At 42.1% G+C, this 27,842-nt stretch overlaps 1 protein-coding gene across 2 annotated transcripts; it reads right to left on the reverse strand.

Annotated features, from left to right (window-relative positions):
* Window positions 1-4,799: 4,799 nt before the first annotated feature.
* Window positions 4,800-27,614, reverse strand: nrbf2 (nuclear receptor binding factor 2). Of its 2 annotated transcripts, none has more exons than XM_033034278.1 (4): window positions 27,314-27,614; window positions 11,992-12,076; window positions 9,674-9,750; window positions 4,800-6,037 (listed from the first exon to the last, which is right to left on the reverse strand). In XM_033034278.1, the coding sequence occupies exons 1-4, from the start codon at window positions 27,341-27,343 to the stop codon at window positions 5,300-5,302; spliced, it is 930 nt and encodes a 309-aa protein (XP_032890169.1). In that variant the 5' UTR covers window positions 27,344-27,614; the 3' UTR covers window positions 4,800-5,299. The 2 variants fall into 2 exon arrangements, with proteins under 2 accessions (XP_032890169.1, XP_032890170.1); XM_033034279.1 differs by having other exon boundaries at window positions 9,710-9,750; window positions 27,314-27,601.
* Between the last annotated feature and the right edge of the window lie 228 nt (window positions 27,615-27,842).

A 27,842-nucleotide genomic window follows, 5' to 3' on the forward strand; every position in this document is an offset into this window, starting at 1 on the left:
AATATTCAACATGGATTCACATTACTTGGGCCTGGTTTACAGCAATGCTAACCCTGTCAGGCCCAGGTGCATAAGGGATTTTCTGCCCTGTTAGTAATGTCAGGAGATTGGTGCAAAACTAACAACAACTTGCCTTCAAGGATAAATGTATATAAGGGATTTCAAGGAATCTAAGCTTCTGGTATTATGCGCTAAATGGTATTTATGCTACTTCCATCATTTTTCCAGGGGCTTGTTAATCTCCAGCCAGAGGACCCTCTGAAAGCTTTAATTCATTCAACCCTCATTAAATGCTTCAGCCATCCCAGTAATTAGGTAACTGGTGAATGTTATTTAATCTTTGCCAAAAATATGAATACAAAGAAACAGAAAATACAGAACACATTTCAGAAGAAATTCACAGTAAAAAACAGGGAAAAAAGCACAATATTTGCACAAGACATTGGTGAGGCCACATTTGGAGTATTGTGTTCAGTTTTGGTCACCCTGTTAAAGGTTGTGTTGATAAGCTGGAAAGGGTACAGAGAAGATTTACGAGGATGTTGATAGGACTTGAGGGCCTGAGCAAAAAGGGAGAGGTTGAGCAGGCTAGGACTTTATTCTTGGAGCTATGGTTGAGGGGTGCTCTTATAGAAGTGTATAAGATCACGAATTGGGTAAAAGACTCGGTGCATTTACCCAGAGTTGGGAAATCAGAACCAGAAGACATAGGATTACGGCGGGGTGAGAAAGATTTAATAGGAACCCGAGGGGCAATTTTTGTTTACACACAAAGGGTGGTGGGTATCTGGAACAAGCCAGAGGAAATAGTTAAGGCAGGTGCTATCACAATGTTTAAAAGACATTTGGACAGGTATATGTTTAGGATAGATTTAGAAGTAGATGAAAAAACACAGGCTGGTGAGATTAGTGTAGATGTGGCTTGTTGGTCGGCGTGGGCCAGTTGGGTCGAAGGGTCTTTCCATGCCATATGACTCTTAAAAATCTCTTCCAATTCTGAACAAGCACAACTGAAAGATCCTGCTGTTTGGAAACTGGCTAAGACCAGGTGATAGACACAAATTGCTGGAGTAACTCAGTGGGTCAGGCAGCATCTCTGGAGAAAAATGATAGGTGATTTTGTGTCGGAATCCTTCACACCAGGTGGCTCTTCATCAAATATTCCAGCAGATTGAAGGAAAGGCAAGAGTATTTTCATTTCACATGTGATTAATAGTTTGCAGATAACTGGGATGAAATACCAGATATTTGCTTCAAGAATGAATGAATGTAGCACACCATGAATAAGATTAATTCTGCCACTTCTCCAGAGGAGGGCAGTAATCCCTCATACTTTATATTCACTGTCATATTTTATTGCTTCAACCCAGAGAAGTTTCCAACATCACCATTAAAGCTATCGTTAGCTTCCCTCTCTCAGGAAGCAGGAGAACGGGGCTGGTGTGTTCTAAATAGATCAAGATGCCTGAATGTTAACTGTGTTCTGACACCTTCACACATATACAGATCATCCCTAGCTGAAGATGGACACAAAGCACTGGAGTAACAGCTGGTCAAGCAGCATCTCTGGAGAAAAAGGATGGGTGATGTTTCAGGTCGGGACCCTTCTTCAGACTGACATTTCCGGGTCAGGGCCCGTCTGGCGATGATCAGTTGATGAGCCAGTGCATTATATGCTCCTGCTGATTCCTTTGCTCAGTCCTTTGCTCTACACCATGATGGTGTGGCCAAATACAGCCCCTAAGTGGTCTTTAGGTTCGTTCTCTCATTTCACTCCTCACTTTGCTATCTTATCAGATTCTGACATCTGCAGCCCTTTGTGTTCGCCACCTATCACCGCCAGCCTTTGTTCTTCTCTCCATCCTTCTCTTCCCCCACCTGACAATTAACCCCATGCCAGGATCCACTTTTCACCTGCCAGCTCTTGTGCCACTCCTTCCCCTCACATCTTTCTGCCAGTTATCTCCCCTCTACTCCAGACTTGAAAGGTTCCAATTTCTTCCTAAATTTATTGATTTTTTTGTTTATTGCATTACGGTATTGAGTACTGTATTTACAGACCTGTTGAGCTGATACATGTAAGAATATCATTGTTCTGTTTTCAGTACATACAACTCTCTTAACTCTTGGACTCTATTTCCCTTCACAAATGCTGCCTGACACACAGTTTAATTTTTGGAATGCATATCATGAATTTTATAAAACAGATGAAAATGGTTACATATTATAAATGCACTCAGTTGTTGAAATGCATTTAGCAACTGAGGGCATGCTCATTTTGTGCCTCAGATTCTGCTTGATGGATCAATGTGACAGGTTTTTAATTAGTGGCATCAAGCTGAATATTTCTGCAACCAGCCAGGAGGAATTAAATTCAAAAATCAATTCCGGGTATTTTATTTATGCCTTCTCTCTACGAAGCCAAATACAAATTAACACAATTATTGCAAAATAAAAGTCCACCGCAAAATATTCCTATTGCTTTAAACTGTGGAGCCATATATTTTATTGCCATCAAATGCAGAGAAACGGATTTCTCTATCTATGCATTTGTAGATACAAACGCAAAGTGATTCAGATCATGGTAGATTGGAAAAAGCAGGTTAACTCAGGGCTGAGGTACGTAAACAGAAAAACATAGGTTTAAGAAAAGACGGGTTTATTTTGCAGGATATCAAGATTTTGAAAAGGACACCTTGATTTTCTGGATCAGGTGCAACATAAAAATACGCGTCTTCCTGTTCCCATGTTCAGCAGGAAAATTAGCTCCTAGGTCCACACAGAAGTGAAGCAGTTAGAATATCCAATGCCACATTAATAATAATAATACATTTTATTTAATGGGCGCCTTTCATACAAAATCTCAAGGACACCTTACATAGTAATCGGAATAAAAACATATAATCGGAGTAAAACAAGTAATTAAAGACATCACAATGACACAAATTAAAAACAGAATTCAATCCAAAAACAGAAAATCAAAAACACAGTGTGAAGAGAGAGCAGCGGCAACCAAATCGTGCCAGCGTCCACTCTCTCTTCACGGCAGCCATCTTGGACACAGACCTACAAGACTACAGTTAGACAAAAAAAATCATCCCCCCACAGTGGATAGCACTGTGGAGGAAGGCACAATGTCCAGTCCCCACCCCATGTTCACCCCAAAGTCAGGCCTATTGGGGCCACCGCAGTTGCCTCTACGGAGGCCCGATGTCCCTGGCCGTTCTCACCGGGTGGTCTTGCCCCGGCGTCGGGAGAGTCCTTTCGGCGGCTGGGCCACCTGGAACGGCCGCTTCTTGGTTGGAGCCCGCGGCTGCCGAAGCCGACAAGGCCGCGCCGGTTTGGCGCTCCTAGGCTCCAGATGAAAAAGTCGGCGCCCGCTCTCCTCACTGCCGCCTTGCCGCCTCTCCGCACGCCGCCGCTCCGCAAACCCGCAGCCCGGAGATGTTGCTTACGGCGGTCCAGCTCGCCAGAGCTCCAGCGCGGCGACCCAGGCAAGGCATCGCCCGCTCCGCTCCGCTCCAGCGCTCCAGCGCTCCAATGCAGTGCCGCCACGCAGGCCGAGGTGCTGGGTGGTTCCCGCCAAGAAACGGCGCTCCAAGCCCGCTGGTAGGCCACGACGACGGGCAGCCCGGAAAAAAGGCTGCCACACCGACCAGGTAGGGACCTATAAATAAAGTAACACCTACCCCCCCACATTAAAAGACCATATCCCCTACAAACAAAAAAACAGGACTCACTAAAAACTAAAAAAAAAACGAATTTAAGACGGACGGCTGCTGCTAGCAGCCGTTCACCAAGATGGCTCCTCCTACCAAAACTAAACATTACTACAATATTTAGTCAGAGGGTAGTTAATCTGTGGAATTCATTGCCACTGAGGGCTGTGGAGGCCAAGTCAGTGGATATTTTTAATCCAGAGCAAGACAAATTCTTGATCAGAACGGGTGTCAAGAGTTATGGGGAGAAGGCAGGGAAATGGGATTAGGAAGCAGAATAGATCCGATGGGCTGAATTTTTTTTATGCCTTCTCACTACGAAGCCAAATACAAATTACCACAATTATTGCAAAATAAAAGTCCACCGCAAAATATTCCTATTGCTTTAAACTGTGGAGCCATATATTTTACTCATATAACTTGTGAACTTTCCTGTGGACTTTGCATGGAGACATGAACCACCAATAAAAGTGACAGATCCAAACTATTCAGATTTAAACATCACTGAAATTAGATGGAAGTAAACACTGATTCGTAAACTTCAAACCAGACGCTACAGTGGTTATTTTATTGGCAAGTGATATTTGTGATGCAGGGACAAGTTTCTTTTGAGGATTTTTTTTTTTTTTTTTTGTAAAGCGCCCATCATGTTTTGCTGAGAGAGTGGCCATGATGAATTATTTTAAAGCCACTCAGGATCATGTAAACAGCAGTAAAATAAATGCCCATTTTGATGCTAGTCATTGATGGAGGAATGCAGGCCACAATATATCAAATATATCTGAAGAAGGGTTTTGGCCCGAAATGTTGCCTATTTCCTTCGCTCCATAGATGCTGCTGCACCCGCTGAGTTTCTCCAGCATTTTTGTGTACCCACAATATATCAAATCTCAAGCAATGTCACAATCTTTTAGTTCTCCTGGTCCAAAAGCAGACCTATCCTCCAACATCTTGAAGACTTTGGTATGGTTGACCTGGCGGCTTTAAGAGGGGTTAGAACTTCTAACCAGCTGATTCAGAGGGAAGAGTGCAACCAACCATCTGCCATGAGCATTTAAAAGAAAGATTGTTTCTATAAAGTAAAATTGCAAGGATAGTATTTTATTTAATTATCTGATCTTCAAATCAAATACTGATACTATTTTATTCATTCATGCATCAACAAAACAGTTACAGTTTGTCTTTAGACAATTCATATCACATTGAGTAATTTGTTTAGATTGAAAGAGTACAGTAAAAAAGGTATACAATGATGCACCCCAATTATTGTAATGTAAACTGATCATTCAGAAGTTGTTGATTTGGTTCCCTCATTATACAGTAGAAATACATGTAATGTTCCTGATTGGCTTTGAAATACACATCACATCAAGAGTTCACTGAGTGGCACAGGCTGATTCGTGGAGGCAAGTACCCAGTTGTAAACAGTGCCCCAGTCCATCTGGATAGGAAAGTCATGAAGATCAATCATACGATCATCTGGCACTCGTGTCGTACACACAACAGGAACATTCACTGCTATTCTGAGGCACTGTACCATTTATTTGTTAACAAACTTTTTTTTTTTGCAAGTATACTCCCTATTGTTTGTCTTTTGAGGTTTCCTTTTGGTTGTCCAATAGTTCTTTTAGGTTGCACACAACCTCCTCAGGAAGTTCTAAAAGGGGGAGATCATCCAATGAAATGTCCTGAGCTGGCATTTCCAGAGGAGGAAGGTTGGGGATTGGAATGTCTTTTGCTTTCCCAGCATTGGTGGCATTATTAGACGGTTGACTCAGGCACCATAACTCCGACTTCACAAAGTCTGAATCCACATCCAATTCCTTCCCCAATGGGGAATCTCTAAGCCTTGCATTCTCTGTCTTCAGCTGCTTATTCTCCTTCTTTAACCTCTCATTATCAGCGAGAAGTAGGTCAACAAGTCTTTTGAGTTCAGTAATTCTCATCTCTTGCTCCTCAATCCTTGTCCTGTCATCTTTAGGCGTTTTGCTCCTTGCACAGATCTTCAAAGCAACGTGCCTCTTTTCCAACAGAAATAGAAGAGTATCTGGTTCCCGATCATACAAATTGTGAATTTGTCCCTGATATTCCTCCTTGTTAAGGCTACCTGATTCTACACTCGCAGAAAGTGACTTCAGTCCATCGGATTCATCTGAGGCTAGTTTTGTCACTGACTGTGGATCAATCTCTTTGTCTGATGCTGCTGGGTGTAACTGAGTCCTCAGCTTTTCTTCTCTCTTAGCTCTCTTCCATCTCTCATGAATTAAAAGCTGATGTTTGATATGACTGTCCCTCTGGAGCTCCAACGACAATAAAGCCTGAACATTGAGAATAGAATCATTTATTAACATGGGAATTAAGTCTTCATAAACTTAACAATTCACTAACTATGCAGAAATAGATTGTAATTTCAGTAACACAGGTCAGCACACAAACAATTAGGATTACTAATCATTTGCTCTACTCAGGTGTATTCCACATCCCTCAGGGATTAAAGGATGAAATAGAAACAACACCTGCACATTTGTCAGTGTGTTTGCGAGCTATCACTGGTCACAGTGCACAAAGCTGGGAGAAATGCAACCCAATCTGCTGAAAGATAGTTATTGATTTTGCAGAACTCTCCAGGATCACCTGGTGTCAAAACGTGCAAATTTCTGCGTTTTCCTGCCAGCACAGTGAAATGATAGCACTGTCAGAGGAGGGATCAGACTGTTTACCATCAAATCAGATCTAACCTTGAAACTGGTTTCAGGCTACACATCTGCAACTACACTAACATTTTTTATCTACATTTCAGCCGCAGTTCACTGCTGATGTTCTTATCCATGCCACCAAAAAACTCTGCTGCATATCCTGCTTCATTCTACCCTCCAGCACCATAGCGGGGATGGGGTATGTTTGGTAGTTTCTTTCATTACGTGAATACAAGTTGTAATGATTGGACTATTTCATATTGCTTGATACCTTCCCTTGTAATAAATCGATTACATAGGCTAGGGCGTCCTCTGGTGAAGTGCAAAATACACAACTTTATGTTCTGTACCCCGTTCTCCAACACTTGATCCACAGTTCTTTATTGTCAATTCAAGTGCTCAGCTAAATGCCTCAATACCTGTTCAATGGTATGAGAATACCTACTACCACCATCCCCTTGGACATTGCATTCTAGATTCCAATCACCCTCTGGGTGAAGAGTTCCTTCACGGCTCACCTCTAAAACTCTTACTCTAATCCCTAATCCTATGCACTCCGGTTAAATAAAACTCTGATGTGTAAAGTTGATTGAAGGATACAGCATGTAAGCAAGCTCTTTGGCTGACCATTAATCACCCTTTCACACTAGTTCTATATAGTTCCCACTTTTGCATCCACTCCCTGAACACCACGGGAAATTTACAGAGGCAGATTAATCTATAAACCAACACGACACACCCATTTACACTAATCTTACATCAATTCCATACCTCACCACAATCTCATCAATTCTGCACAGATTCTGCTAATCACCTACAATTTAGGGCCAATGGACAGAGGTCCATTAGCCTGCATGTCTGGGAGGTAATTGGAGCACCTGAAGGAACCCCATGAAGTCACAATTGATTTAGCAAATTAGGAGGCAGCCAGCAGACATGTGGATGATTTCAAGTTCACGCGGAGCACAAGGACAGTAAGTTGGAATAGTTAAACTGTAAAAGTAACAAAGACATGGGTGAAAGTTGCAGCAACAGAGGCGGTGAGGAGCACGTGGTGTTTATCTTTGAATGAATCATGGTTTTCTTTAACAATGATGCAATTATTGAAGCCTCATAAAAATGGATTCGTTTTAGCCTGTACATTTTACTGTTAGCAGCTGAGTTAGAGGACAGGAGAAATGAAAGGTTAATTCATGTGATTTCTGAAGCAATCTCTTCCAGACCAGGTTAATTGTTATTCTGGGCTTAGGTTTTGGACAACCTGTATTTGGAACAGTGTTCTGTTGCATTTTTCCTGTGAGCACAATGTCCGCTGTAGCCAAAGGGAAGCTTTATTGTAAAGAAACGTTAAAACTCAACAACAATATTCAGAGCTGTTAACAAGGCACCTTTGTATCATGGCTTTCTGAGACAGAAGACTAGTCTCATTGTTAACAGCCAGAATGCTTCACAAAGTGTAAGGGATTCAGAACGGAAGGATTCCAAACTGTTAACACAGCAATATAAAACTTGGGGGAAAAAATCTACTGCACACTTCCTCAAAAATCTCATGACTTCAAACAAATGACTAATATATAAACATGCACATTTTTGTCTTTTCCCAAAACACAGTTTGCTTGCATTGAGAACATTTAGCGACAATCTTCATGCACAAGACAACACTGATTAGTTTGTGTATTGGTTGATTTTGGTTTATTATTGCTCATTGAGAAACAGTGATTTTTTTTGTCTATGTGCTATCCAGTCAAATCATACTATACACGAGTACTATCAAGCCAAACAAACGTACACCAGCAATTAGATAAATTCCGGAATGCAGACTATAGCATTATTGTTTTACAGCTACAGAAAAAGTGCAGATAAAAAAGTGAAAAACATGCAATGAGGTAGGTAGGGAAATCAGGACTATACGCTTATTTTATTAGAGAAACATTCAGCAGTGAAGAAGCAGTTCCGGAATCTGGTGGTATGTGCTTTCAAGCTGTTGTATCTTCTGTCCAACGAAAGAGACAGGAGGAAATGACCAGGATGTAAATGGTCCTTGCTTGAAAGCACATATATGGTTAGGAGTTAGTTATCTTTGTTAGTTATCTCAGGTAAAATAATTACTAATTTTGCAGGAGTTTGCAATGTTGAAAAATATTCCAATGGGATGTTGGCTTTAAGAGATCCAAGGTGGTTATTTAAAGCAGGTTTTAGCCTCCTTGCACATGCTGTAAGACGACCAATGCCAGGTTGAAGACTCGTAGCAGTGTAGGCAGTTATATCAATCTGCTAAAATGTAAGTGGTCACCTAGAATATTGGACATTCATTTCCAAGTCATTTACATATGACTCGCTCGTTGTGTAAAAGCAATACCTCAAGAGTTCCTGCAAATGAAATTGAACTTAACAATTGGTCAGATATTGCCAATGTTGATAGACCTCCTATGGTCATTGGACAATTTCAAACATGAGGCAATGTTGAAGATTAAGTGAAATGATTGGGGGGGTGGGGTGGAGATGCAGTGGCAAGTTTCTGGGAAATACTTTATGCAATTACTCATAGAGGAAGATACTAGAAGATAGAAAAGACACCAAGTGCTGGTGAAACTTAGCAGTTCAGGCAGCATTCCTGGAAAACATGGACAGGTGATGTTTCGGACATTAAATATCCATATTCTCCAGGGAATCTGTCTGACTCGCTGAGTTACTCCAGCACTTTGTGCCTTTTTTTGTAACCTGCAGTTCCCCTTTTCTACAAGGCCATAATAAAAGTGTATAATATGCTGTTAGATCACAGTTACAGATCTGATGAAAACACCACAGGAAAGATGGGATGACATAAGAAAGGGCACAAGGAAGATGTGCAGAGATGCCCTTGGGGCTGTAAGATATTAATTATGGGGCCAAGAGGAGATTTTATTGAGGTTTAATGTATTGTGAGAGAAGTAGAAAAGGGGAACAGGAGTGTTCTATTTTGCTCTGCATACAGGTCAGGGATTTGAAGACTTTGGGTCAAATGGCTCAAAATGCTAGAAATTGAAATAAGACAAGAATGGTGCTGAAGGCCACATTTGAGGAGCAATAACCTGAGACAACGGTGAAATTCAATAGCTTCCTTTTTTTGCTGATACGGATGTGATGGGTCAAGCATGCTTTGCTGTGCTGTAAAATGTTTTTGATTCTTTGATACTGGATCAATGGAGAGGGAGAGGGAGAGGGGGCCAATTACTGAGTATTTACTTCCCTGGATTCAGTGCAGTTCTGTGAAAGTACCTGTGAACAGATTGCATTTCCTCGCTTGACGCATACCTGTTCTGAATGTGTTAGCTTCATGGCTTCTCCAAGGTGGTCTGCGTAGAAAGAAGAAATCCATTGTCAGTGAATCAGGCATTACCAGACAAATACAACAATAGTTCAGGGCTTTATGGACAATTGTAGTTCAATCCGATGCACAATTTACTCCATTCTATGACAAGCATCCCAACTCAAACTGAAAAATGGATATGAGGGAAATTAAAATGTAGTTAAAAAGCAACAGTTTATTGACCAACAGGTGTAACTTCAGCAACAAGGTGCATTACATTTTGCAGAAATATCTTCCTATCACATAATCCTAGAAACATTTTATGTTTAAATTTCTCCAGTTGAAACCATATCGTCTCAGTGCTCAAAGTATAGACAGGCGCCACTTTACGTTTTACTATTTTACCTAAATGGTAAGGACATTAAACATCCGCTGGATATATTAAAATAACCACTGAAATCACTTGTCCCCAAAACATTGGACAAAACTAGGTTACAGAAGCCTCAGATCAAGTCACAATTGAAAATATTGATATTAAAACTTCTTACGTATGTCATTAGAATGACTCCAAAGATATGTTTTACAACTTCAACACATTGCAAAGTAGCAACAGGCAATTGGAGTTCATATGTTTAATTACTGCCATTTAAAGAAAACCTTTTTCATTTATGTAATTTTGAAAAAAGAGAAAATATTGAAAATGTAAGAACTGTGGGACAGGGCAATCAGTCAAAGCAAGATTAGCAATGTAACTCGTCAACACTCAATGGCCCGAAGGAGGCAGGTTAAGCATGCCCTGCATCTTCGTTACCAGTTATGTTGCCATTTTCAGGAAGCCAAGGACTTGTACCCCAATATCTCCTATACACAACGTTTCTAAGAGTCCTGCACTTGCTATATATACTTTCCTCGTACATTTGAACACCTAAAGTGCAGCACCTCGCATTTGTCCTGATTAATCTCCAACTGCCATTTCTCAGCCCATATTTCCAACTGATCTATATCCTAATCCTATGCATTGAACCATTTTCATTTAGTGTTCTTCAGTTGTCTGAAGCACACATCAAAGCTTTCCTGATCTCTTTCCTGGTCTCTGTTCGATGCCCAGAAATATCTATGTGGATATACATCAAAAAGAAAGCAATTATTAAATGGTGGAATTGTACCATCCGGCAGAATCGCCGTACCTCCCCTGGCAGCCCTTCTTAAGAAAGGGTATTGACCTGACATGATAACTCTATTTTTCTCTCCAAATTGCTGCCTGAACTGCTGAGTATTTCCAATATTTTCTGTTTATTTTTCAGATTTTGAAAGACTGACAAAAGAACTAGAGGAAAAGCTAAAATAATATTAATCTGGAATATGCATTTTTTATGGAGGGGTTTGAACATATTTTCAAATTAGAATTTTCTAATTTTCTGGGTAACAAAGAGAGAACAAATAAACTGGACTGATTGGATACAACTCTTTCAAAGATCTGACCGACACAATGAGCTGAAATTTCTCCTTCTGTGCTCCATGCCTCTTACACACTACCTACGGACACGAGTACAATATATATTTTCTGGAGGTCTTACACGTTCAATTTTAGAGACACATGAGACTGCAGATGTTGTAATCTTGAGCAACAAAAAAACCCCAAAAACTGCTGGAGGAAGAGCAGGCCAGGCAGCACCTGTGGAGGGAAATGGGCAGAGGACATTTCGGGTAAGGACTCTTCTCAAACTTGAGCATCTAAAACTCTGCTGCTTTGATCTTAATTTGCATCATCCCACATATTATCCTCATGCTTAATAGCATACAAGAGGTTTGGTTCTGCAAATATTCAGTTTCATTGCTCTGTTTTTCTGTGATCTCCTTATCTATAATGTTTTCATGTCTTTGTCTCCTCTGATTCAAGCCTCTGTCCATCTGCACTGGTTACAGTTGCCTCAACCCCGAGCTTGGGAATTCCTACTCGGTCATCTCTCAAACCAAATCTATACTAATATTTGCTTCTGGCTCACTGTCAAGTGTTGTCCAACTACAGTGCTGAGAAACATGTTGGGTCATTTTACTACATTAGAGGAGCTTCGTCAACACAATTGGTTATTAATCTCAGAATATTCCATAATGGAAAGAACCACAGCAAGAATGGCAGCCAGGCACTCCAAATAATCTCTTGTTTTGTAACTTATTCCGAATTATATGAACCACAATAAGAATGTTGCCTTCGGCTGCAAAGACAGCCTAAGGTATTTTACATTGACACGTGTTTCAGTTTTAAATGTTGAAAAGATTCACCAACCTGCAGCCTTCCCATGACAATCAATTGCTTCAGCATATTTTCCTGCTGCTAGCATACGTTCCGCCTTTCTGCTTTGCTGGTGAGCCTGAAAGAAACAATACTGCTAAGCAGGGTGCACTTGCACTGTCATTTCAAATCACAACAACTCTGGCCTTGCAAAATGAACTGGGCAGCTTTAGCAATTCTGCTGGAAAGGACTGTGACGAGTGGGAATACGTAGACTCTAGTGTGATATTGTCTCCTAGATCACTGATCCCTAAAGAGCGCTTTGGCAGCAAGCTCAAAATATAACACGCAACAACACATGAACATATTGCAGTGTGTACAAAAGACAAAAACACAAGCACCATGATGACCTCAGTGGGGAATGTCCTATTTCCAGATATAACAGACCAGTCTGAAGCTGCTGTTGTATACTACCTTAAAATTACTGACTTTATGTTGCAATCATCTGTTTCCTTAAGGACATAGAAAGAATCTTATTTTGCAATGTTCAAAATGCAGGGATTTGCATTTCACAATTAAAGTCACATCCCAGCCCTCTCAGATTACACTCCCTTTCAAATTCACATTGCAGCAAACAAATCTGTATTCTGCTTCACTGGGTCATTCTGGAAGAGCAGCGGGAAAGCCCCAAGTAGAAGTCATCAATGCAACCAATATTTGTTAAATAAAATGGTTTTAGTTTTTGAAATATCTCAGCATTTGAAACCCCCATCCTCACAATAGACAATAGGTGCAGGAGTAGGCCATTCGGCCCTTCGAGGCAGCACTGCCATTCAATGTGATCATGGCTAATCATCCCCAATCAGTACCCCGTTCCTGCCTTCTCCCCATATCCCTTGACCGCTATCTTTAAGAGCCCTATCTATCTCTCTTGAAAGTATCCAGAGAACTGGCCTCCACCGCCCTCTGAGGCAGAGAATTCCACAGACTTACAACTCTCTGTGAGAAAAAGCGTTTCCTCGTCTCCGTTCTAAATGGCTTACCCCTCATTCTTAAACTGTGACCCCTGGTTCTAGACTCTCCCAACATTGGGAACATGTTTCCTGCCTCTAGCGTGTCCAAACCCTTAATAATCTTATATGTCTCAATAAGATACCCTCTCATCCTTCTAAACTCCAGAGTATACAAGCCCAGCCTCTCCATTCTCTCAGCATATGACAATCCCGCCATCCCGGGAATTAACTTTGTAAACCTACTCTGCACTCCCTCAATAGCAAGAATGTCCTTCCTCAAAATAGGGGACAAAAAATGCACCCAATACTCCAGGTGTGGTCTCACCAGGCCCTATACAACTGCAGAAGGACCTATTTTCTCCTATACTCAACTCCTCTTGTTATAATGGTCAACATGCCATTCGCTTTCACCATATATGCCACCACCCTATATCCCACAGCGACTCAATTCTGCTTTTAGTATATAACATAGAAAAAGGCTCTTCGGTCCAACTTGCCCATGCCGAGCAAGATGCCCCACCTAGTCCCACCTGCCAACGTTTATGCATTCCCCTTTAAACATTTTCTATCCATGTACCTGTCCAAATGTTTTTTTAAAACAGTTATAGTAAGTGCCTGCATCAACTACTTCCTCTGGAAGCTCATTCCATATACCCACCACCCTTTATTTTATTTCAAATTTACACCAGTTTTACTCCACTGAGATACCTGTGGCCTGCTAATTGTTCTCTTGCTAATTCCCAAATGTGAACATTTCACTTTTAGTGACTGTGCACCAGTTCTTACACACTAAAATTCCCTCTCCAACCCCGTTTCTACATTTTTCTTTTTGCCTTTTAATATCCCCCTCAGCCTTTTAATATCCCCCTCAAAATCCCCCCTGAGCAATTTTTTTAAACTTGCACTGTCACCCTTCATGACTAGGGTAGGTGGAGTTGGGGGGTGGAGGGAGTGTCAGTCTTTTTGTCTGCCCTTGTAGGATGGTGAAGGGTGGGTGACCTGATTGAAGTTTACAAGATCTTGAGGGGCATGGATAAAGTGAATGCTTAGTCTTTTTTCCAGGGAAAAGGATTATAACACTAGCGGACATCAGCTGAAGGTGAGCGGGCAGAAATTTAAGAGGGACCTCAGGAGCAATATATTTTATTTCAGTAGGTAGTCCATATCTGGAAGCAACTGCCTGAGAAACCTATCGAAGTGGATACAATTACGACTTCTAAAAGACATTGGCCAGATATATTTGACAGATATATGGATAGGAAGGGCTATGGGCTAAATGCAGGCAAAAAGGACTCACGCAGAATGTCATGGACAACATGGGCAAGGCGAGCTGAAGGGCCTGTTTCCGTGCTATAGAGCTCAGGCTTATGTTTTTGTAAATTGTCTTGGGACATTTTTGCTCGATTGAGCAAATGGACTATACAAATGGAAGTTGCTGTCTTGTTGAAGGTTTGATAAATCCAACACGCTTTGTAGTCCCCTGAAATGTCCACCTCTTATAGCCAACAGCAAATAATGTTTAAAGTGGAAAATGCAACAGGATCAGTGATGGGTATTTCTGTTCACTAATGATTCAGCATTTTAACCGTGGGCTCAAGAATTGAAACATGGCTCAAGTTAAGCAAAATTATAAACAAAAATACTAAAAAGTTTAGGAGAGAAACTGAAAAATGAAACGGCAGCAAAATGCAATGTCATCATGTCAGACATTTGTTTCTCCAACATATTAGTAGCTAAACCTTTGGAATTCTGTCATATGCATAATATATGACACAACTAAAGTTGAGCAATAGCTCCAGAATCATCAGACTTATTAAGACAGCTTCTTTGTCGACTAATCTGCAATTGGGAGAGAAAAATCACAGCCTGGCAAACAGAGAAATGCCAAGCCCAGACCAATTTGGATAATTCAGCTGCACGCCTCCAAAAAGAGAAATAATTATTCGAGTTATCTGTAGCAATGTTTTTTACTGATAGTTCAGACTGTTGACCTGGTTAATCAGTGTAACATTTGGAACATTGTGTTTACACCAACAAAGGATGCTAGATTGTACTTTGAACAGTTGCATGCTGGCATAGTGCTTTAAACAATAGTTTAATTTAGAGATACAGGCCCTTCAGTCCACTGAGTCTGCGCCGACCAATGTTCACCCATACACAAATTCGATCTTTCACAATAGGGGCAATTTTACAGAAGTCAATTAACCTGCAATCCACGTCTTTGGTATGTGGGAGAAAACCGGAACACCCAGAGAAAACCCATGCAGTCACAGGGAGAACATGCATACACCCGTAGTCAGGAACAAACCCGGTTCTCTGTCGCTGTAAGGCAGTAAATCTCCCGCTGCGACACTGTGCCGCCCACTGTGTGGGTCATGGAAATCCCATATAGATAAATAAATACATTCACTGTAGAGTTCTACAGGGATCTGCAACCTATGTAAATAAACATATGGTGCAGTTACACTGCATTGGCTTTTTATCTAATTGCTGAAAACTCACCGCAGGATCATAATCCAGATGTATCATCATGCGTTTTGAATCGGGGAGGGGAATAGAGCATGGTATTTCCAATCAACAGTTCTAGGGAGGAAATGGTATATCTACTTCCTGCAATTGCACCTCCTACAAATCTGTAACATCAGCTAGGTTACAGTATAGAGCAAAGATACTAGAGAGGTTGTAGAATCAGACAATTCATTGTTTTTAGGGGGGGCTGGGGCCAATGGGTGAGGGCAGTTTAGTGGGAAATGCTACCTGGAGGTTGTTCTTACACAATACTCAAACTAAAATGGACAAAAATCTTAGTCACAAGGGAAATGGATTCATGCGTGTATGTGACACAAGAAGGTACCTTTTACACTACTATCCCAAATAAGTAGTTTATTTAAAATCGGCAACTGAGAGTGGTTTTAACCTCCACAAGTTAAAACTAGCTTTCAGAGGTGGACATTTCAAAGAACTACATGTAGAATCTTTTAAAGCAAAACTGAACTGAAATATATTGTTTTTGAGGGTCACATAAATTGACTTTACACAAGAAAAGGGGAAGACTGAAGAAGGTCCCTTTTCAACCAAAACTCCTTATTTTATCTGATATGAACCTCAATACCCTGATTAATCCACAGAGTATTTCATATTCTGAAGTGCCTAACATGAAACGTGAGTATTAAGGCTCTCTCCTTGTACAAACGGTTATTTTGACTTTGGAAGATTGTGCTGCAACAGATTGTGTATCGGTGATAGTGCTCATTTCTATCTTGCGTTATAAAATTTGTAATATATTCATGAATGGCACTGGAAATAACCAAGTATATTTTTGTTTCTTATGCTACCATTTCGCTAATTGCAGGATATGAAGGATTGGAAAAACCTGATCCATGCCAGATGATAGGTAAAGCAGCTCCACCAATGTGGCTGGAAAACTAGACTAGTTCCTTCCTGGCTGCACACCTATTTGGTCTTCCCTTCTTCTCCCATTTTTAATTGTACATTCACCCACCACAAATCATTTAAACACCTGCTCTCTGTTTTTCTGCTGGGATAAGAGGGATAAAGCAAAATAATTTAGTAAGTGAGGAAAAGGGAGAGAAGGAATGTACAAAAAAAACCAGATGTTGAAATGAGTAACCAAGAAATGAAAGACCAGAGATGTGAAACAGCAGCCACATAATGTGTGGCAGAGGCACAGAACTATGTGGGCTTGAGTACAAGCAAAGGAAAAATAAAGCTGAAGGAGGTGGAAAGTATTTAAAAATTGGTAACAAATAAGGGGGTAAAAAAAGGGGACAGTTTAAACAAAAATTATCCCGAGTATCAGATGATTCAGCCTTGCAGTATTGTAATTTCCATATCATTAATTCTCTGCAGTGTTTTTCACGTTTGTTTGGTGTAAACATTTTAAGTTGAAGGAAACATTTTAGAAGTCAGGAAAATTTATAAAAACATTTACTGTAGTGACTCTTTAATGAGTCAGCTATCACTATGCACATTCACAAATGTCTTCTTGATAAGCTGTTTTTAGATCTATCGACTTGCACTAGATACAATCATGCATATATGCCATACTGTTATGTTTGGCAGAATTTCTGGCAGATGGCAAAATATGATATCCCTATTATCATGCAAAAAATTAAAATTGTACGGGGACTTTGGAATTCTGCATTTACTTGCATGCGATTCTCCCACTTGTTGCATTATTAGTTAACACGCTTAACAACTAGAATTTACAAATAAATTTCAGCATTAAAAAAAACACCTTGATACTTTACAGGAAGGCTATCAAAAAAAAAATTGGCAGCAAACGACACTACAATATTTGCAACAGATGATTAAAAGCTTGGCCAGAGATTTCAGGAGCATCATAAGGAAACATTAGAGGGTAAAAGGAACAAATGTGGGACAGCCACTGAAGACGTGGACACCAAAAGCAGAACGTTTAAAATTAGAGATATCAGAGACAGAATTTAATGGATGTAGCATTGAAAGAGGATAGAGGTTAAAGAACATGTGTGCTCACAGAGGGATTTAAAAATAGTTCCTTGATATTTTTGCAGTTCTACAATTTTAAATAGTTTTATTAAGTAAATTAAAACAAGAAACTAATCAGAAAATATTTAAAGTTTTATTCTCTGGAATACAAAACAATTCAAATAACAACCTGTACCTAAGAGGTTTTGAAAATCATTTATGATTCTACATGCAATGACACCCTGAAACAAACAATAACCTTGTGTGCTCTCCTGACTCGGTAAGCTCAATGGAAAAATTATTGTCAAGTCGAAGGCCTGCATTAAGATTCTAGTGCACTCCATTCAGTGAGAGGTACAGCAGAGTGCTAATAGCCGCTTTTGTTGTACTATTCCACTGCAAATTTCAGTCCCAATAATGGAAAAGTTACTGCTGAAGAACAAGGATCAGAGATCAAAGATTAGAGCCTTTTTACCAAAAGTGACAATAGAATCATTCAGCAAGGAAACAGGCCATTCGGCCCACCAAGTTCTTACCAATCTATGAAAATGCATCCATATTAATTATATTTTCCAGCACTTAGCCTGTAAACTTCTATGCCCAGGTGATTCAATTACTTGTCTAGTCACTGTTTAAATACTGTCAGTGACTGTTTCCACCACTCTCTCCACAATGCATTCCAGGAACTCGCCACTCTCTGGGTGAGAAAAGATCCCCCTCATATCCTCTCTAAATCTCCTACCCCTTCCCCTAAATCAATGTGCTCCCCTTTTATTTATCTGTTAAGGGTGAAAGTTCCCTGCAGTCTACCATATCTATACCCCTCATCATTTTACATACCATAATTATGTCCCACCTTAGTCTCCTCCTGTCGAGAACAGATCAAATTTCTCCAGTCTCTCCTCATAACTGAATTGCTCCATTCCAGGCAATATCCTGTTAAAGTGTTCAAGAAGGAACTGCAGATGCTGAAAAATCTAAGGTACACAAAAATGCTGGAGAAACTCAGCGGGTGCAGCAGCATCTATGGAGCGAAGGAAATAGGTAACGTTTCAGGCCAAAACGGTCTGAAGAAGGGTTTCGGCCCGAAACGTTACCTATTTCCTTCGCTCCATAGATGCTGCTGCACCCGCTGAGTTTCTCCAGCATTTTTGTGTACTTTTAATATCCTGTTAAATCTCCTCTTCATTCTCACCAATATCAACTAGTACATATTTCTTATAGTGTGGTGACCAGAAATAAAGCCAATACGTCTGACCAATGTTTTATAAGTATCACCCTCTCTTGTGTTCAATGTTCTGATGAAGGAAGGCCACAATCCCATACGCTATGAACAACATTGTCTACCTGTGTTGCCAATTTCATGGATCTTTGGATTTGCATGCCAAGACCTCTCTGTTCCTCAACACACCCTAGGACCTTACTTTTCATGGTGTACATTCTAGCTCCATTAGTACTCCCAAAATGCATCACCTCACACTTATATCAGGATTAAATTCCATCTGCCATTTATTTCTCAACCCTTTTCACCAACACACATATATCACCTAGTAGTCTATGACTACCAGCAACCTGGTCAGCAACTCAACCAATCTTCACATCACCTGCAAACTTGCTGATCATGCTTCCAACATCCACATCTTTCACCTATATTACAAACACCAAGAGTCCAGCTCAGACAACTAGTCACAGATATCCAATCACAAAAACAGTGCTCTACCATTAGTCTCTGTGGCTGTTTGGGACAAGTACGGCAGAGACTGAGATAAAGTAGCAGGGGAAGGCCACATCCATCACTGGGTCAGGAACATGATGCACAATGACTGAAACAGTCTTTATTGTGTTTGAGCAAAGAGAGTCAGTTTTAAATCATAATTACATAAAAAGTATCATGGGGTTAATTTCTGTGGCCTCACTTTTTAAGTGGCTATTTTTGCAAGCTTATGATAAATTCTTCCTTAGCCATTCATGCACATCACTTCTTCTACTCCCCCAATAATCCTGTGGCAAATATGCCAAACAAGAAAGCTGAAATATGAAAAGCAACAGTTTTGGACCCAATACCTCAGGAAAAATTGAATGAATTAATACCACTGCAAAAGGGGCTTAGAGGGTTAAAATGCACATTTATGTTACCTACACTTAGCTTGTATTTCTATGAGTTCGGGATGATTCAATCAAAAGACATAATAGAAAAGGAATGCAGTGGAGGAATCCTAAAGTAATCTAGCTCCAAGTCATTCAGATTCAAAGTATATTTTCACATACAGTTGTGAACTCTGAAACATTATCCTCTAAGAGCCTGAATTTAATCGGAGTGTGCAAGATTGAGAATGACTGATTTTGTTCTGTATGCAGACTAACAAGGATAAGAAGCAGTAAATCATGGATTATGATACAGACCACGGTTTAACTGAACAGCCTTACAGTGGCTCAAGGATTTATGTAACATTAGTCAGTGTTTTGATATTTTACTGTGAAATAAAATTTGTGATTTAGATATTTAATATTAACAATTCCAATAAATTCTCAGGTGGACTCAAACATATTCACATTGCAACAGCTCTGAGGTTTATGGAATAAATGTGAACAATAACATTTCCAGGATGAGAGGCCAAATCGGGCAGCCTCTCTCTGCTGCCACTAAACGTAACTTTTTTTAAAATAAAAAGCAGCAAACAGGAAGTGTTTAAGGCAGATTATTTTGGCTTTTTACAACAGGCTTAATTTGTTGCTTTCAAATATAACAACTGTTTACCTGGTTGCTATTTTCTCCTCAAAACAATAATTGCACAGATTACAAATAATTCCCCAAAGATAAGCAAGTCAATCTGCTTCCAGGCAACTACTGTTCTAAACGACTCTTATGAAAACCATGGGAGGAGCTCAAACTGACTCAATCCACATTAACTCTTTAGTACTCTTCTTCCAACTGTAATCGATGAGCAACAATTGATCAAGAAGTCCTCACTGTTCATTGTTGAATACACATTCTCCAAAGTCATTTCAAAATTTCACATTTCTTTACATTCAATTCAATTCAACTTTAATGTCATTGCACAAATACTGAGTATGGGTACAACGAAATGCAGTTTTGCGTCAGTCCGTAGTAGTGCAATATAGAAATTTAAAAAAAAAAGAGGATACAGAATAATAAAAAATACAGAATAATTAAACAATGGGGACGGAGGGACCGGAGAAATCTATCGGCGGGACTCCGAGTTCAGCAATGCGACGGTATGATTGTAGAAGCTGTTCCTCATCCTACTGGTACGAGACCTGAGGCTCCTGTACCGCCTCCCTGATGGGAGGAGGGCAAACAGTCCATGGTTGGGGTGGGAGGGGTCTTTAATGATCTTCCCAGCCCGTTTCAGACACCGTTTTCGGTGGAGGGCATCCATGGCAGGGAGCGGGGCACCGATGATGTGCTGCGCGGTTTTCACCACCCGTTGTAGTGCCTTCCTGTCCGCAACAGTGCAGCTGCTGTACCATACCGTGAAGCAGGCGGTCAGGATGCTCTCGATGGTACACCGGTAGAAGTTGGTCAGGATCTGGGGGGACAGGTGGGCTTTCTTGAGCCTCCTCAGGAAGTAAAGGCGCTGCTGTGCCTTTTTGATCAGCTTGGAGGTGTTGAGGGACCAGGACAAATCCTCCGAGATGTGTACCCCGAGGAATTTGTAGCTGGAGACGCGCTCCACCTCAGTCCCGTTTATATGGATGGGGGTATGTCTGCCCCCTCTGACCTTCCTGAAGTCGACAATAAGTTCCTTCGTCTTCTTGGAGTTGAGGACGAGGTTATTATTGGCACACCAGGTTGTCAGGTGCTGGACCTCCTATCTGTAGGCTGACTCATCGTTGTCACTGATCAGTCCTACCACCGTGGTGTCGTCAGCAAACTTAATGATGGCGTTGGATCCGTACTTAGGGATGCAGTCGTGGGTGAAGAGGGAGTAGAGGAGAGGGCTGAGCACACAGCCCTGTGGCACGCCGGTGTTCAGTATTATAGTGGTGGAGGTGAGGTTGTTGACCCTAACAGACTGTGGTCTGTTGGTGAGGAAATCCAGTGTCCAGTTGCAGAGGGTGGTGGAGATGCCAAGCCCGCTGAGTTTGGTGATCAAGCTGGCGGGGATGACAGTGTTAAAAGCGGAGCTGAAATCAATGAACAGCAACCTGATGTAGGAGTTGTTGTTGTCCAGGTGGGTAAGGGCAGAGTGTAGGGCCGCCGATATGGCGTCCTCTGTAGACCTGTTGGCCCGGTAGGCAAACTGATGGGGGTCCAGTGTGGGGGGGAGGCTGGCTTTGAGGTGAGCCAAGATACATTAAATGCACTGATTCACACTGCACAGTGGCGAGGCTGGTAGAGCTGCTGAGACTAGGTTCGATCCTGACCTCAGGAGGTATCTGTGTGAAGTTTGCATGTTCTTCCTGCGACCGTAGGGAAATCTTCTGGGTATTCCAGTTTCCTCCCACATTCCAAAGACGTGCAGGATTGTAGCCTAACTGGTCAGTGTAAAATTTTGGATGGCAAAATGGGGTAACAGAACTAATGTGATCAGATAATTAATGGACGGCCAAAGGGTCTGTTTCCATAATGTATCTCGAAACTAAACTATCCTGTTTGAACCATCCTACTTTGCACCCACTTCAAATTCACGACTTCAAAGTTCCACTATTACTTTACAATCTACACAAATACACTATATCACCTTCAAGAACCCAAATCTACACAACATATCTCTGCAAAATATTAAAAAGGATTCAATATCTTTTTCCATAAATACAGGAAAAAAACAAAGTGGCCACTCCGGACAGGGACGGGACACCGGGGTGGGGACGAGCAGCTCAAGAGCACCCGCAGTGACGGAGAGCCGGGGTCGGCGTCCGACCCCGGCGAAACGCAAGCCTGCACACTATGCAGCATCACCGTTGCCGAGACTTTATAGCTAGTGATCTTTGACCTGGTCATGCGCAGTCGGAATACCGAAATCACTTATTCTAGCTGGAGGTCTGTGATCAGTGGAGTTCTGCAAGGATTTGCACTGGGACTTCTGATGTTTGTGTTACATATACATGGCTTGGAGATAAATATAGATACAAGGAACTGCAGATGCTGGAATCTAGAACAAAGCACAAAATGCTGGAGCAACTCAGCAGCTCAGGCAGCATTATGGAGGGAATGGATAGATGATGTTTCGGGTTGCCTAACCATTCTCTACAAAGATGCTGCCTGATCAGCTGAGTCATTCCAGCACTTTATTTTTCAGATGTAAATATAGATGAGTTGCTTCATATGTTTGCAGATGACACCAAGATTGCTGGAGTTGCAGATCTTGAGGAAATCTGTTAAAGTATACAGCAAGATATTGATCAATTGCAGAAATATGCAGAGTAATGCCAGAGAGAATTTAATCCTAGCAAGTGTGAGGCTTCAGGATATGGCCTGAAAACCCACTTTGGGGGTTCAAATATTAGGGGAAGGTGTATGGTTGGTGGCAAGACCCTTAACAGCACTGATGTGCAGAGGGATCTTGGGGTCCAGTCTATAGCTCTCTGAAAGTGGCAACACATGTAGACAGAGTGGTAAAGAAAGCACAAGGTATGCTCACCTTCATTGGTCAGGGCATTGAGTACAAGAGTCAGGAAGTCAAGATGCAGCTCTATTGTTGGGGGGGGGGGGCGTATTTGGATTGTTGTGTGCAGTTCTGGTCGACCCATTACAGGCTTTGGAGATGGTGCAGAGGAGGTTTACCAGAATGCTGACTGGATTACAGGGTTTTAACTCCAAGGAGAGGTTGGACAAACTCAAGATTGTTCTCTCTGGAATGCCAGAGGTGGAAGAGAGAGCTAATACAAATATAGAAGGTTATGAGAGGCAGAGATAGGGTAGACGGTCCGAATCTCTGTCCCGGCGTGAACAAAGATTAAACATGTCAAAGACTGGAGAGCATAGCTATAAACTGAGAGGGGAAAAGTTTAAAGAAGATGTACTGGACTTTTTTTTTTTTTTTAATAGTGTGGTGGGTGTCACACCATGGTGATGGTGGAGGCAGATGTGATAGTGGCATTTATGAGGCCTTTAGATAGGCACAAGTATGGAATAGAAGGATATGGATCATGTGCAGGCAGTTTAGATCAGTTTATCTTGGCATCATGTTCGACACATTATAGGTGACCAAAGGGCCTGTTCCCATGCTGTATTGTAGTGTGTTCTCCATTCTAATTCACAAGTAAATAACTATAAGAATGCAAGTTATAACATTCTTTCAACATAGATCCAGAGGAGGTTTAGGAGAATGATCCTGGGAATGTTTGGGTTAATGTACGAGGAGCGTTTGAAGACTCTGGGCCTATACTGCTGGTGTTTAGAAAGATGAGGGGAGATCTAATTGATGCTGGTTTACAAAAAAAGGCACAGTGCCAGAGTAACTCAGTGAGTAACCCTTCTTTAAGGGCCTGTCCCACTGTACGAGCTAATTCAAGAGTTCTCCAGAGTTTCCTCTGATTCAAACTCGGAGAATTATGGTAATAGCCGCTCGTAGGTACTCGGGGCTCTCGTGGACATTTTTCAACATGTTGAAAAATCTTCACAAGTCTTCACGAGCTTACCGCGTTTCCCGAGTACATGCCGTTAGCTTTATGAGCTGCTAAGAGACGTCCCGAGCTCTGACGTACCCGCTACGTACATTCTACGTGCTTAACACGAGTTTGATTGATTTTTTTAAACTCAGGAGAGCTCTTGAATTACAGTGGGACATGCTGACTGTGGGGTCGGGGAAAGAAAGCTGGAAGAGAGGTGTGGTCATGACAAGGCCTAGCTGGTGATAGGTGGATACAGGGGAGGTTTTTTTCCCCATAAGCAGATGGTTGGGCAAAGGCCAGAGATGAATTGACAAAGAGTGTGAGCTAAGGATAGACAAGGAGTGGTGTTGCCAGAGGAAGGAATTTAGGTGGAAGGGGAGGGAAGAAATGGGTGCTAATCCAAGTGGGACACAGGGAAAAGTGGGTGGGGGGATGAGTTATGTTTATCCAGATTGTGAGTGACCTCACTCAGGTAATGGAGGAGGCCCAAGACAGAAAGATTAGTATGGAAATGAGAAGGGAATTAAAATGGTTAGCGACCAGGACTTCTAGCAGGTCTTGGCGGACCAAGTGCAAGTGTTCGGAGAAATGGTCATCTAGTTAGTCTATGCTTGGTCTCTCTGATGCAAGGGAGGCCCGGCTATATCAGGAACACCAAATGTAGAGAATGATGGACTCAGACCAGTTCATCACTTGCACTATCCTTCCACCATCAAAAGCACCTACAGAGGTGCCTCAAATTGGTGACATCTATCATCAAGGATTCTCACCATCTGGGCCACACCCTGATCTCACTGCTAAAATTGGGTAGGAGGTACAGTTCAGGAACAGCTACTTTCGTACAAACATCTGGTTCGTAAACCAATTTGCACAACCCTAATCCTGCCTCTGCAAAGGAAAACTGCCTTGAACTTGTTTTCTAATTGTGTTTTGCACTAATGTCTTATTTTTCCAGTCTTGAACAGATAATCTATGTATAATTTTTATTTGTGTGTTTTTCTGTGTGTGTGTGTGTGTGTGTTTGCGCATCGCTGCTGCAAGCAAGATTTTCATTGTACCCAGTAGCTCACTGTACCTGTGCACATTAAATAAATTCTTAATTTGACTTGAGCCATAACTGTTGCTGATCATCTTCCACTTGACATAACATCATGGATACCCAGAATCGTGGGTTTCAACCTGGGGACCACATGCACAATATTTCTCGTCTCCTAAATACTGATTATCTGATCCCCAGTTGTGCTCTCCAACTCCGATTCTTAATCTCAGTTATTGAAATTCGCCCATTTCCCATCACTAGCGTTTCATAACCACAGGAGGTCCCCAAAACATTTCACTGGCTTTGAAATACTTTAGAATTGTATACTTTATTGCAACATAAGGAACTATAATAATCAATTTGGAGAGATAAATATTGGTCACTACACTGGGAAAACTCCCTTATTCCTCTTAGAATCATCTCCCGGAACACTAGAGGTTCACCCGAAGAAGCAGGCCTGGTTCTGGTCTAATGATACATACAAAAGCCAAGTTCCAATCCAAGTTCAATACATTGGACTGTAAGACTAAGATAGCAAACTGTTGATTGAATTGATTGAAAGATGCAGCATGGAAGCAGGCCATTCAGCCCACTGAGTCCACGCCGACCATCCATCATAGGTTCACACTAGTTCTATATTATCCCACTCTTGCAAGCACCCTGCACACACTAGGGGCAATTTACACATGCCAATGAACCTTCAAACCCTCATCTCTTTGGGACGGACACCAGAATACCCGGAGAACACCTAATCAGTCACAGAGAGAATGTACAAACTCCGCACAGACAGCATCCAAGGTCAGGATCTAACCTGGGTCTCTGGCACTATAAAGCAGCAGCTCTGCCAGCTGTGCTATTGTGCCACCCATCATATTGGTATCCTATCACAGTCCATTCTTTCATGGCTATGATATTTCAGCTCAGCTGTCTCAACATGAAAGCTGATATTGACAACTAACCTACTTCTGCTACATTAAAAAAGATGAGCCATGAAGAACACCAGTTGGCCGACTGCAACCCACCTGGTCTGCTAACCTCCCACCATTTGTGAGGTAGCACAGAGCCCATGTCCAAAAACGTTGGTATATGACAGAGTGATGTATAACCGAGCTTAGTTTGAGTTTAGTTTATTGTCACATGTACTGAGGTGCAGTAAAAAGCCTTTGTTGCATGCTAACCAGTCAACAGAAAGACAATACGTGATTACAATCAAGCCATCCACAATGTACAAATACATGATAAAGGGAATAACGTAAATAACATTTAGTGCAAGATAAAGTCCAGTAAAGTCAAGGAAAAACGTCTCAACATGCATCTTTGGATCATAGGGACAGAGAGTTGAGAGGCCCTTTGACAGAGCACACCTGCACTGTGAATTCAGCACCTACCTATACTAATACCACATTCTATGGGATAAGGGAATCAAGGGCTTTTGGGAAAAAGTCAGATCGGGGTACTGATTTTGGATGATCAGCCATGATCATATTGAATGGCGGTGCTGGCTCGAAGGGCCGAATGGCCTACTCCTGCACCTAGCTTTTATACTCCTCTCAGATCCCCATCAACTCCTCTTCCAGCACCTCTATTCACTGTCCTCCTTCGCTTGTTAAACATGCTCTGTGGTTACACGGTTGTCTCTGAATCCGAGGACATGGGTTCAAGTCCTCCTCCAAAGACTTGAATATAAAATCTAATTTATCACCCCACCGTAGCAACGGGATTGTTGCAGTCAAGATTGTCATCTTTCATTTGAGATGTTGAATCTCTCTGGTGGATGCGAATAATATTTTGTCTCTGTTAAGAAGTTTTTAATTTACCCCACAATCACGGTCAGTATTTATTTCTCAACCAACATCACTAAAACAGACCATCTAGTCATCATACTGCTCTTTGTGGGTTCTTGCTACGTGCTAACTGGATGCCACGACACCCAAGTACAACACTCGCAAAGTATTCGATTGGCCGTCAGGATTTGTCGGTGGTGTGAAAAGCATCGTGTAAATGCGGTTGTCTATTTTAATCCGACTCTTTTACAAACAGGGCGAGGATGTTGCCAGGGTAAATAACAGGAGCCAGTTTAGGCACAATCACTGGAGCACAAGGGCCCAGGGGTGGATGACAGACTGTAGGGAAAGGTGGACGTGCAGCCAGCCCACTGCCTCCAACTCCATGACACGGCGGCTTGAGAGAGATCTATAATCCTAGAGGCAGCGCCGGCCGGGCCCGCGTTCCCCTCCGCTCCAGCAACGCAGGTGAAAGGCACCCGAGCACTCACCAGGTTCAGTGGGCTTTCCATAACGTCCATTGGTTTCCTCCTCACCCCGCCACATCCGAGTCGTCGGGCTCAGCTCAGCTCAGCCCGGCCGCCATCACGGGGCTGAGGGAAAGCATCTGCCGAGCAGAGCCGGGCCAGGTCGGGCCGGGCCAGCTGCTTCTCCCTCCAAGTGGAGGGAGCCGCCGCGCTCAGGCTCAGCTCGCCCCTGCTCGCTCGCTCGCCCTTCCCCTCCCTCCTCCGCTGACGACGGCGCGCGGGCCCCTATGGCGTCGGTTCGCTCCGTGACCTTCGACCTCTCCCTCGCCACGACACTTCGCGAGACCCTGTCGCGTCGCCGTGGTTACCGAGCGGCCGGTGGAGAAGGCGCGCAGGCAGAAGCAGCGCCTCCAGTAGCAGCGCCTCCAGTAGCAGCGCCTCCAGTAGCTAGCTCTCTCTCTCGCTCTCTATTTCTCTCTATTTCTCTCAACCCAACGGGGTTATGTCTTTCAGACCTCCACTGTCAGGGCGAGGCCCGACGCAAGGTGGAGGA

The sequence above is a fragment of the Amblyraja radiata genome, chromosome 15 (genome assembly GCF_010909765.2).
Source record: "Amblyraja radiata isolate CabotCenter1 chromosome 15, sAmbRad1.1.pri, whole genome shotgun sequence".
In the NCBI taxonomy this organism is placed as follows: domain Eukaryota; kingdom Metazoa; phylum Chordata; class Chondrichthyes; order Rajiformes; family Rajidae; genus Amblyraja; species Amblyraja radiata.